The sequence below is a fragment of the Centrocercus urophasianus genome, unplaced genomic scaffold (genome assembly GCF_019232065.1).
Source record: "Centrocercus urophasianus isolate 14NV4802_14NV808 unplaced genomic scaffold, USGS_Curo_1.0 seq_10, whole genome shotgun sequence".
Taxonomy (NCBI): Eukaryota; Metazoa; Chordata; class Aves; order Galliformes; family Phasianidae; genus Centrocercus; species Centrocercus urophasianus.
Window position 1 is genome coordinate 37,673,418 of NW_024884142.1, and position 12,451 is coordinate 37,685,868.

Below are 12,451 nucleotides of genomic sequence, written 5' to 3' on the forward strand. Positions count from 1 at the left end.
CACTTTCACCTTGATTTAGGTGACAGTGACACATAACAAAGCATAATGGAGAAACAACATTTGTACTTGCATGCATAATCTCAACATCACTGATGAATTAGATGTAGGTTCCTTGGGAAGCCTTGTCCTGATGCCTCTGCAGTATGAGCAACAGTAAGTGATTGACAGACACAATGTAGGGAACTAGGAGCTCTCTGTGAAGACAGAAGTAGAAACACTCTAGAATGACTCTTACTGCTTCCTTTCCAAGGAGAAATATTAAATGCCTCTTTCTTTTCTAATACACAGTCTACTTTCAACATGAAAGCAGTGTATCACCTGCCACGCAGCTTGGCCTCTGTTTGCCTTTTCCTGATCATATTATATGGGACTCTCATAAGTAGTTACATGTTGTTCTTTTTTATGAACAGTCTTCTCTTATCTTTTAGACACTCATGCTTTTTCCTTGGAGGACATTCCTAATGGATGAAGGATTGTTTCCAGTCACTGTCAACAACACAATTTATTTAAATTACAACATGCAGGTACAGCATCCTTGTGCTTATGTCCAAAGACACAAAGCCAAAATCAATCTACAATGCAAGAGGAAAACAAACAAATACTGTCTCATTTCCCATCTTCATTTCTTAAGAGTAAAAGTGAACCAAAAAACATATCTCCCTTTTCTATTCAAAAGCCTGTTCTACCATTTACTTTATTTGATCTTACTTCAAGCATAGCAGAGCGTTTTATGTTGACAGAGAACCTCTAATTGTCATGTTCCTGCTATGCTAGAACTAAAGAGTCAAATAATTTTTATGTATATGTGTTTTAGGACCACGGTGCTAAAAGCTTTAACTTCATTTGGGCTCATAACACAGAAAAACAACACATGATCACAGTAGCTCAGATTTGCTACTGTTGGGCTCTGAGCAATAAACCTTTACAGCCTCTCTCTTCCTCTCCAGTTATGCCTGTGCAACCTGAATGATGCAGACCGGAGTGTTGCTCATGGGGAGCTAGCTGCCATGCAGTTTCTAATGGAGGATGTCCTGCAGAACCATGATGACTCTGCTGTGGATGATCATGCTGATTGTCAAGCCTCGTTAGCTAACAGTAAGCAGGTACCTCTGGCAAATCAGTTTGTATGGCGTCATGCGCCTTCCGTCTAGGCCTCCCACTAGGTTTCACAAGCAAATCTCTGTGAACTTAAGAGACACAGAACTGAAGTATGCTGTAATAACTTTACCTAGTCCTGGCCATCTGGTAAGAGGCCAAAAGAACAGCGTTCTCTCTTACAAACCCTGAGTGTTCATGAGAGAAGTGCTGGTGACAGTCTCCCCTTGAGTACCTGGTGCTATCATCAGAATTCTGGAGAAAGCCATGACTTCTCCCCACAGCCCACAAAAGATCCAACTCTTTCTTTAGAAAGAACTACCTACTGCCAAGCAGACAGGAGCAGCCTGGCCACTGTCTAAAAAAGAAGAGCTTGTCATGTATTGTGGACTTGTAAATGAGGGATGGCAGCTGGGGGCACTTGCCAGAACTGGAACAAAGGTTTTTTTTCAGTGGGTGGGGAGAGATTCAAACTGCTTTGTGATGGAAAGCAGATATATTGATTGGTTTTGTGATAAAACATGTGAAGAGGACAAATTTAGTTATTTCAAGGTTTACTTCCTGAAGATCTGAGCTAAGAATTTGATTTCTGTAGTCATACTTTTAGTTAGAGATAACGCAGTGTTGCCGTTGAAGATATTCACTTGAAGAAAACAGCAGTAAACAAAGGATTTAACTTCTGTGCAACTTTCTTCCCATCTCTGTTGTATGGGAATACTCAATGCAATCAAAACTGTCCCTGTTTTTTCCTCTGCTGTGCTCTGAAGACACTGATGTGAAAGTTTTGTATATGGAAGAGTTTGTCACATATCTCATTTCACTTTACATTGCATGAGATGCTATTAAGCAAAGAAAGGCACATGAAAAGCACACCATAGCTTTCTGAGGCAAAAGATTTCCCTGTAACTTTCAGCAGAACTCAGAACAGATGACTCACCCAAGTGCTAACTGGTTGCAGAGCAGCAAAAAGATGTGCAAACTTCTGCTGAGGCATCATGATCCAGTTACATCATGTAACTTGCTAAGGTCTTTTCTGGTGCTATGGAAACAACTGGAAATATTAAAGGCAGAATGGGGCCGGCTCAAGCTGAGGACTGAGGAGATCAATACAGTTCCTCTCTACAAAGAGTTCTGTGAGCGATATGGGTAAGTTAGCATGGATGCAGTATTCCAAAGTGACTGAAAAGATGATAAATGAGAGAAACCTCTGACTTCTTCACCCATTTTCCTCCTGTCACTCTCTTTCACTAGTGTTTCTTGAAATTTGTATCTTTATTTTTGCTCCTGGTTGATCTAGTGCTTTTGCTTTTCTCTAAAGGCTTGGAAGCTACCTTTCTTACCTGTTTTGATATGATTGTTTTTTCTCCCTCTTTCTATGTCTATTCAGATAGTTTTCTGCTGATGCTTTCCAAGTGCCTTCTTCCCTGTTGTGTGACCTACCTCTGAATTTCAGGCCTCATAAACAGTGTTAAATTCAGTGCTTTAATAAATGGAAAATTGGGAAGCCTTTTAGATGAATTCTAGCAGAATTCTTCCAACCCCCCCTACTTGGCTTAACTCAGAGAAGTCAAGAACAAAAATCTGGATGATTTCCATGAGAGGCCCTTCTGGGAGTAGAAAATGGAACACTGCTTTTTAAAAAGCTTTGTCCCCGGAAACCACACAAAAGAAAGTGAAAGTATAAGATGACGCAGTAAGGTGAAATCTGTGCAGATGCTGAAAAACAGCTGTCATGCAGGGGAGCATGGAGAAAGAAATGCATGGAGGAGTTTCTGTGCTGCTGTAGCAACTCCTTCCTAGCAGGTGATCTCCCTGCTGTCAGAATGGGGCTATTTTAAAGCACATGCTGTACCCCCAAGTCCCACTGTGCTTTCCTCTCCTTGCACAGATGAGAACTTCCTACTTCCCTCTCCCTCAGCGATGTGCTAACCTTTGTGTGTCCTGCCATCAAGGATTTAAAAGGCAGTGTGATTAAAGTGTAACAAAATCTAACGAGGTATATATACCTTGCTAATGGCTCTTCTACTTCTCAGAGCAAAGGGCTCATCAGCACTGGCACTCAGCACTCAGAAGCACTTAGCAAACCCATGACTGGGAATGAAGGGCTGCAGGCAGAGGAGGTGGGGGAGTTTTTTGGTCTGCTTCCCTGACAGTGATAGCCATGTGCTTACAGGTGATCAGATCTCCCTGATTTATTTGCTTGACTCTCTTTTTCTTCCCCTCACATTTCTTTTAGCATTATTATAAACCTGGAGAGATTACTGAACTATGTAAGAAGACAGGTTCCACAAAGAAGAGATTATCTTGCCCTTCTTGGATGTTGAGTGGGACTACTGCATATTTTGCATGGGTTAGCAAAAGGGGCTAGGGAAGGAAAAGCAAAGCTAAGGTCCAAAGATTGTACATGTGTGAGAAATACCCATGTCTTGGTGATTCTAGCACAGAAATTCTGCACCCAGCCATGAAAGCCATGACCAGGCAAATGGGCATTGAGGAGGACTTCAGAGAGCCTGTCACAAGCACTCAGCATGTACTTCCCCCAAGAGGAGTATCAGAAACTGAAATGAAAGTGTATCAGGTAAGGGGAGAATTAATAATGGGTGCACTACAGTCCAGTGGGTACCATGGAGGATATTATGGGATCTGGATCTTCACATCTGAAAGATGTGGATGTCTGGGTACAGTCTGTAGCAGCACCTTGTCTTTGTGGAGGGAGGTGTGAGTCCTGGGACAGTCCACAGGAACAGGAGAACCTGCCTCAGTCCAGAGCATGTGTAGCACAGAGGTAGGCACATAATCACCCCAAAAATTTATTAACATTGGTACTGCACCAGAAACGACTGCATTTTGGGAAAGAACGGAAAGTGTAGATTTGTTTTGGCTTAATTTGATAGCTTTTGATAGTTCACAAGAGGAGTTATAAAGAGATCTGGTGTGAATTATTTCAGGTTGGATATTAAGAAAAATCTCCTCTCAGAAAGTGGTGAGGCACTGCGACAACTGCCCAGGGAGGTGGTGGAGTCACCATCCCTGTGGTGTTCAAGACATGCAGATGTGATGCTGAGGGTCATAGTCAGTAGGCATGGTGGGGATGGGTTGGTGGTTGGACTAGATGATCTTAGTGGTCTTTTCCAACCTTAATGATTCTGTATTCTATGAAACCTGATTCCAGCTTCAAAAACTTCTGGAAGGCCTGGAAATCCACATGATCCATGATGTGCAGAAAAAGATTAAGCAGGAGATGACTCTAGTGATATCTGAAAGAACCAGACAAGAGAGCAGCCTCCCTACTGGTAAGAAGAGTTAAAACACCCTTGCTGGGAAACATGAGAACCACAGACTCAGAGTGGAAAAGCATCCCTGGTGCATACTGAAGCAAGGTTTTCCTGTGTGTGAATAGGAGAGGGGCTTTGGTCTCAGCTCCCTGCATCCCCATGCAGAGGCCAGTGACCAGTTGAACCACAGGGATGGTGTAATTGATGGAAAATGGTGTCAGATTTAAAATCCTTAAACAGAAGATTTCACTTCCTCATTATAAACGAATGTTCAACCATAATCATTACAAAGACAGTGTTGCAAAAAAGCACTGAACACTAACTATTCTTGAGTTTGCAAGCAGTTTGAAACAGACAGATAAGGCATTACTTCTCCCTTTCTCTTTAATAGTGTTGATATTTTAGGCGTAGCAGTGCAATTTAAATGCCAGACTTTTAGTGTGTTATGAGTTTGCTTTGTACTTATATCATGGATATTCACAGGCAAGTATAGTAAAACAAAGAAAAAGTGGAAATAAAAGGGGCAAAAAATATACCCTGCTACTGGTTGAGATTGCAGGCAGTGATAATTACTGTTCAGAAATGTTCAATCTCACACAAAATCCATGTTCTTTTCTCAGTATTTACAGAAAACTCCAAGGCAGAGCTATGGGCCAGGTCATTGTTGACAAAACTGGTCCATAATGAACTAGCATTTTGGCTTTGATACCAGAACAAATTTGATAGTGCAGCTCAGCACAGCCTCTGCAATCTGTTTGCAGTGACATTTACTTTTTGTTGTAAACATTTTAGCAAAGCTGAGAAAACCTAAGCTGTACGGTGTACCCAGTGTCAAATCCTAGGGATTACTGAAGGATCAATATTTTGTGACAGTGATACCCACTGTTTTTTTGTCTTTTTTTCCTCCCTCTATTCCCACAGAGCTCTGGAGACACAGAGTAATGAAAGAAAATTTCTCTGTTGTACGACCACAGATAGTTGAAACATTTGTTCAAAGGCTGATGGAAAACTATGAAGGATCAGATACAGAGGTACATACTCTGCATTTACTGAGTAACAATTAAATTATGTTTACAGCTTTGTTTATTAAAGCTCTTGTCAATCAGTGACCTAAAAGAGAAACACATTTATTAAGCTTATGATTATTCTGCTTATGTTGTTTTGTAATAGCAGTGTTGGCAGCGAGCTCATGTACTGCCCTGCTGCCTTGTGACAGCTTTATTTCGGATCTCAGGACTGTAATAATGTGAGGATGAGTTAGGGCTGGAGGTTGATATACAACTGCAGTGCAGGATTGCAGAGCTTTATGCAAGGATTCAGCAGCTGAAACTCTTCTTCCCTGGTCAGTGCTAAATCACAGGTCCCTGCGAGATGTTGGGAGGCAGTTTTAGGGTTTTTTTCAGGGAAATGTAAAGAAAATATTTATGACAATATGACCATTTCTGGTTAAAAGTCACAATGCATGGGGTTTTTTGAGAGAAGGGACAGTGGGCACTTGAGCTGGTAAATTCATTTTTCTACTGAAAATTCTCTTTTAGCTTCAGATAGAAATTAAATACATTATACAGTTGTAGGTAGAGCCAGTCAAAAAGCTGACCCATTTGTTTTCCAAATAAATCAGTGAAGCTCTAGATTGTGTAAAAACATCTACATTGAGTAATTATATTTTTTGCTTCATTTTGATACCACTGAAGTATTTAATTTACAATAAGTGGCCATATTTCATTTTGACATATGCTGTATATAGAAACTTGTGATTCAGGCAACCTGTAAGATTTCCTGTATTGCTTTCCTAGGTTACTTTTAAGAGAAACCACTTACAACAGTGTCTTACTGTGCTGGGCTGTGACATCATGGCCAGAGAACGCAGCAACTTTGAGACCTACTCCATGTTTTATGAAAATATCCTCCAGCAGCTGCACCGTCTACTTTACCAAAAAGAGCAAGTATGCTCAGAGCATTGATTTTTCTCTTTTCAGAACTGGAGAAGGAGCTTTCTTTGGGTGGGAAGTAGTTGCTAAGTAAAAATGGAAGTCAAGCTGTCAGGCTGGGAATTTGCTGAAGCAGAATTGTGCTGTTGTATAGACATAGTCACTGTGTCTCTCTGTTCATCATTTCAGGAGCTGCATGCTGTGGAAGATGGTGGCAACCAAAATGATATGTCTCTGACACAGGTAGGTGATTATGGTGTGTTGATAGCTAGTACTTGATGATCCCATTTGGGACAGAGTATCATTATGTGAAGACACGGTGACAGTCTTTGAGAAGTAGGAGGGCCCTGGAACCACTGTTTCTGTGTTCAGTGGCAGAAGTCATGCCAGAAAGACCTGTGAAACAAAGATGACCTGAAGCAAAAGTAGCAATAGCCTGTTGTTCTCTGCTTTATATCCAAAAGGGATGATATGCTATGATATGGTAGCCTTTTAACTTAAACTTCCACTGATGAGCCTCTCTTCCTACACGAGGCGTTTTCCTGGTGCGATTCAATCATATGCAGTGAGATAGAAATAGCAGTGTGTCAGGCATGTAGGCTATGCTGCAGTGTAGGAGGCAGGTAGGCTGCACTATGGTTCCATACACAACTGCTCTCAAGTTGACTTTGCAGCTTCAGCTGTGGATTTTTAGTACATGGTATGTGTGGGTGGAATTTTTAAGAAGTAAATCCAGCCAATAAATCAGAATTGCCATGCTGTGGCATCAGTAATACCCATAGAATCTATTAACTAAGCTGGAGGCTTGGTTCCATCAACACAGTCTCCTGCAGTATGGAGAACGCAGCCTGGGTGTCGGGGACTCTTGCACAGCAATGCGCATTTTGCATTCCTGGGTTCATTTTCTCATCTGTCCTCGTTCCTGACTAGAAGATTTCATTTCTTCTTCTCTGAGTTTCTTATTCATTTTTTGGCCCATTTTCTCATTCTCTTTCCAGTGTTTTTTTTTGGGTTTTTTTGCCCCCATATTCTTCTCTTCGAAGTATTTTGTCAGCAACCCCTCTTCTTCCCTGATTTCGTTGTCCTGTCTGCATGTCTGGGGAGGCTGAGGTGAGAGAGGAGATGAGAAAAGTGTGAGATCTGAGTTGAGTGGAAAGATATGGGAAGTCATTAGGACTTTCCAGGAGCCTGTGGGACTGGAGTCTATCCTCCCCTCCCCTTTGGGAGCCCATCACCAAATCCCTCTTTCATCTGCCACTTCCTTCAAGGACAAGACAGCTCATCCCTTGTCACTGGCCACCCTGGGCAGATCCTACTGTTTCTGGACTGTGCTTCAACCTCAGAAGAGATGTCCAGCTCCCAGTACAAGTTGCTTTCTCACAGGCCTACAGCAATCAAGGGGCTACTACAAGAAAGAACACATTCAGATACTCAGTAGAGGTGATAGAAATCATGAGAAAGGGGCAGCCATAATCAGTCGTAATGGAATGGTAGGCTGTTTCAAAGCCAAGAAGAATTCTAGGGAACAGAAAGGAACCATGTGGACTTTTTAAAATTTTGTTTCATTTCATTTTTTTCCCCTATGAACTCAGGATTTTATGAACTTTTCATCAATTTAAAAACAAACAAACAAACAAAACAAAACAAAAAAACTACAACCCCTCCCCCCCCAAAAAAAAAACCTAACACATCAAAAACAGGAAAACCTGTGCTCTGCATAGAGATCACCAGAATTTTTCAGCAGGGTCAGAATACATGTATTTTCTCCAGCGTTCATTTTCAGACGTCTCTAGGTTATGCTTGCTGTAAGTCAAAAAGAAACTGACACAGAACATTTCAATGAGAAAGTGAAGTTATTAGCACTCATTACTTAGATCTGGCATGCAGAGATGCCAGGCAGCCTTAAAAGCAGACAGTGCTGTTGGCTGTCGCTACAGTGCCTATTTGTTATCTTAATAATGTAACTTGCTAAGAATGTTTTTAGCTTTCCTCCACTCTGCTCGTTTGATTGTAAATGCAGTTCAGTGGTATGGGAATAAACAAGTATTTATATCTAGCTATGACCCACCCAAGTGAAATTTAAATTCTGTCATTTAAAACTATTTAAGTTCTCCCATGCACCTTCCTATTTGTTTTCACCTGCATGCCCTTTCTGGGAGTATGTTAATTGTCAAATATCAACAAATAGAACATATAATAGTTTTTATCACATATTAAATGGTCTGTATGTACAAGCTTATCAGCAGGTGGCACATGTGCTGTGATAAGTGCATTACCTCACAGATTACCAAATGAAGCCTGGTCACAATTCTGGCTTTCCCTTTAGAGGTAGGGGATATTAGCTACAGGAGGTCAGGCTCACCTGCAGAGCAGAGCTGTGCACAGGAGCTTCTACCAAAATCAGACTCTCTCCTGCTCCCTAATCCTGCTCTCTACTCTCTGTTCCTATTCCTCTCTCCTGCACTCACATTTCCTCCTGTCAGTTCTTACACCTGCTACTAAGAACATCTTTCTTTCCTGATTACCACAAACGGACTTCGTAAGGTTAAGTATGAAACTGTATGTATGAATGACATTTGTACCCTTGAAATATTGGTCTCGAATGGTCAAAATTCTTCTAAAACCAACAGAGATGTATGTAATAGATTATTACACAGCATCAATGGGTTTCAGTCACCCACTGGGTTATAGGTTATCACCTAGCCACTCAGAAGATATTGTCACTCTGATACTTAATTCTGTACCACAGACCACATTCAGAGCTCTGAATCGTTTACTCCTAGGGGATGGCATTTGTTCATCTTTAGCTTTGCTCATTCACTTTCTCTGCTGTGATAGATTGCCAGGCTGAGTCATGGGATGATTATGGAAATAACTGCTCTCAGAGCCCAGCTCGCTGACTTGGAGGATGAAAATGCTGGTCTCAAAGAGAAGATTAGAAAAGAAGTACGGGATGAATATGAATCATTAGTGCGGAACCTATTTGGGACATGTGTCCATCTAAAAGTAGGTACAGAATAAGAGGGGTACACAACCAATCTTTTTTGCACTGCTGACAATTTGCCAGCATGTGTAGCACTCAAAGGAATAAATTGCTGTGGTGTGCCAGGTGGATGAGTGGATGAATCATTTATCTCCTGCTGTATACCATAGAAACACCTTGTAAAAATGTCTGGTAAGAAAAATTCTGTACCTATTCCGAGATAGGAGGCATAGTTTTAATGGAACAAGTACCACATTAGAGAGAGTGATGGAAGCTCTTTTTAGTTACCGTGGTAGGAACTTTTTGGATATAATACTTCAGTTTGTAATGTTCTACATTATTATTCTTGAAAACTTTATGTCCAGTGTGTAATAATATTGCTCACTCTAACGATGCCTTTGTTTTTCAAGGTAGTCCACAAGTAATTCAAGTTTCTTTCCAGCAATATCATACGTCATTACTTACAAAAATAATGATACCCCATTCTTGCCTGTAGAAACTGCCAGATTCTAACATCGTATTTTCAAGCACCTGCCTGTAACTGATCCCCAGGGTTTTGATTCATAGCCCAGAAGCCCATCAGTGTCTGTGGTCAAGACACTAGTGACTTGAGGAATACTGAGGGTTAGTCAATTTCTCACCAGAATGTCTATTTTATCACCACAGTGTAACTGCTTCCATTGAATGCCTACCTCCCAGGCTTGCCAATAAGGTGACTAATGATACAATTCAAACTCCACTCCTTGCAATGTCTGGATGTAAAAAGAGTATTGCTCTGTCTTTCAGATACACTGACTCTAGGAAAATAATTATCAAGAAAGACCATCTGGTTGTAGCTGAGAGACTTCTGAAATCTTCTGAATATTGCTTTCCCATATGTGCGCATTTAGCCTCTAATGGGTTCTGTTTGTGATTGCAGGGAAAGTTGGATGTCTATCGACTTAGCATTGAGCAACGAGTGCTTGAAATCATCAGTGAAGTGAGAAGGGAAGGAGCTGACAATATGATTGATCTGAAGAAAAAGTTTGGATCTCCTGAAACTAATGATGACTTGGAAGAACAGTTGTCTAAAGTAAGGAAACAAATATGCCTGTAAATAAACACAAGGATAATATCTTGACTGAACTTGTTTAGGCTGGCTTGAGTTACTGCATTCTCTCTTGGATGTCATGGCCCATTACTGGACTCTGTTAACGGCTACTAGTTTGTTGGAATGTTGTGAATCAGTTATCTTTGACTGGGTGTTGTGCTCCAAATACAGAAATTTTAGACTACACCCAGGAGTTAGATCCTGAGTATCAGCATGTATTTGAACTGAATTTGGTTTTAAACACAGGAACTCTGCTTTGACTCTAACTCCATACTTTCTGTGTACGTGAAAATCAGAGGTTGAACTTAGATCTGTGCAAGTATAAATGTGAACTTGTATTCAATCATATGTCAGACTGTTTTTGTCATCTGTTGTCATTGTCTGTTTTGAATGGGGGAAAGACGAAAGGATGTTAGAGTGAGCCAGATAAATGTGTTAATAGATCTGACTAGTGTGCAAGCTGTTCACATAAAAAGTGGGAACAAAATCCTTTTTTCCATTAAGGGTTACTTAAAATCAAATATATATTCAAATTTGTTTTGAGAAAGTGTCCCTAACGCTGATATTCTGGGAGATACAAACTAAAGCCTGGAAAGTAATTTCCTGGATACAATTTCCAAATCAATCCCTTTTAGAGTCAAACATATCTCTCTTCAGCAAAGTTCAATTTGTACTGAAACTATGTTAGTCAGTCAGTGAATACAAATCAGATCAAATGGATCATGGCTAAATACCTCGGTCTAAAGCAAATATGCCTGCAGATCTCTTTAAGCAGAGAAGCTTGTAAAGCAGGATAAAAATGTAATACCAACACAGTGAGAAGAGCTTTAAACCTCTGTCTGAGCCTGGGGAATAGGTATGCTCAGCAGTAAATGAGGAACTAGTGGAAATGGAAGAAGTCCATGTCTGAGAAGGCTGCAGGGCAACTTTCACATTCCCAGGTGGAAAGTATTTTGTGCCGAAGCAGTGAACAAGGAGAGCTGGAAGCTCACATGCAGACAAACATTTGTGGTGTGGGCAGAGTCACAGAAACTTGGTGAGTTGGTGCACACAGCTGGAGCATGGGCATGGATGGCTACAGGACATTTTAAGAAGGGTCAGCAGGCAAGAATTACATTCTGTGTGAGGAGTTCATTCCCTGGACTGAGATCTTGTATGAGTACGGAGACGTACTACTGAAATTCTACAAGTCAAGGTTAGAGGAAGAAAGAATACTGGTGATGATTAATGACTGTGATGAGAATCTGCTGCAGACTGCCTGGTCAAGAGTAGAAATTAGTTGTCCTGTCTACCAAGAGCTAAGAAGAATGTTTTTGTCTTGAGACCTTGGTCTTCCTGAAGGTTTTATCCATCTGGAAGTCTACTGGAAGTAGAACAAAGCATTGCAAAAGCACAGCCAGTTCCTAGACAACATTAGTAATAATATCCTAAATGCAAAAGCAAATGCTAAAGAGCTATCCAGTGTAAATCCATATTTCTGCTGCTCACAAATGGAGAAGATCTGGTGGTAAGTGTAGGTGTAATCTGAGGCTGCAGTGATTATGAAATGATTTCAGGATCAGGAGGAAGACTGTAAAATTATGGTGGAGAGCAAGGACTTGGAACTTGAAGAGTGCTGACTGGGACATTTTTGGAGGACTGCTAAGCAGGGAAAGTTGCTGGGAAACTGCCATGAGGGAAAAAGGTGACTAGGAAAGCTGGTTGATTTTTAAAAGAAAACTGTAAAGATTTTGTAATCAGCTGCCCTGTTATGCAGGTGGACCAAGGAGATTAATGGAAACTTGACCTTATTTGACATAACAAGGATTTTCTTAAAGGACTAAAATGCAAAAAGAGATACTCAAGTAGTGAAAGCATGAACAGGCAACAAAGACAATATTTCAGAGTTCAGACCCATAGTGATGAAATTAGGAAGGGCAAAGCCCAGCTGCTACTATGAGACACACAGGATAAGAAGGTGAGTGGACACTAGATGGTAGAGCTCCAGTGCACAGACAGCTTGAAAAATGTGAGGAGTGGATTTACAAAAGCCTTGCAATAAAAACTACGAAGGAGATGCGCAGCCCAAAGCATTGGT

The 12,451-nt window shown here is 40.9% G+C and overlaps 1 protein-coding gene across 1 annotated transcript in view; it reads left to right on the forward strand.

The window, feature by feature from the left end:
• LOC122165700 overlaps nt 1–12,451 on the forward strand; it is a 74,702-nt gene that overhangs the window by 51,940 nt on the left and 10,311 nt on the right. Inside the window, exons 26-35 of the mRNA XM_042828958.1 lie at nt 429–524; nt 948–1,103; nt 2,009–2,241; nt 3,535–3,673; nt 4,268–4,388; nt 5,292–5,401; nt 6,167–6,316; nt 6,491–6,544; nt 9,140–9,307; nt 10,204–10,356. Of these exons, the coding sequence (XP_042684892.1) occupies nt 429–524; nt 948–1,103; nt 2,009–2,241; nt 3,535–3,673; nt 4,268–4,388; nt 5,292–5,401; nt 6,167–6,316; nt 6,491–6,544; nt 9,140–9,307; nt 10,204–10,356 (1,380 nt within the window). The remainder of the gene's footprint in view (nt 1–428; nt 525–947; nt 1,104–2,008; nt 2,242–3,534; nt 3,674–4,267; nt 4,389–5,291; nt 5,402–6,166; nt 6,317–6,490; nt 6,545–9,139; nt 9,308–10,203; nt 10,357–12,451) is intronic.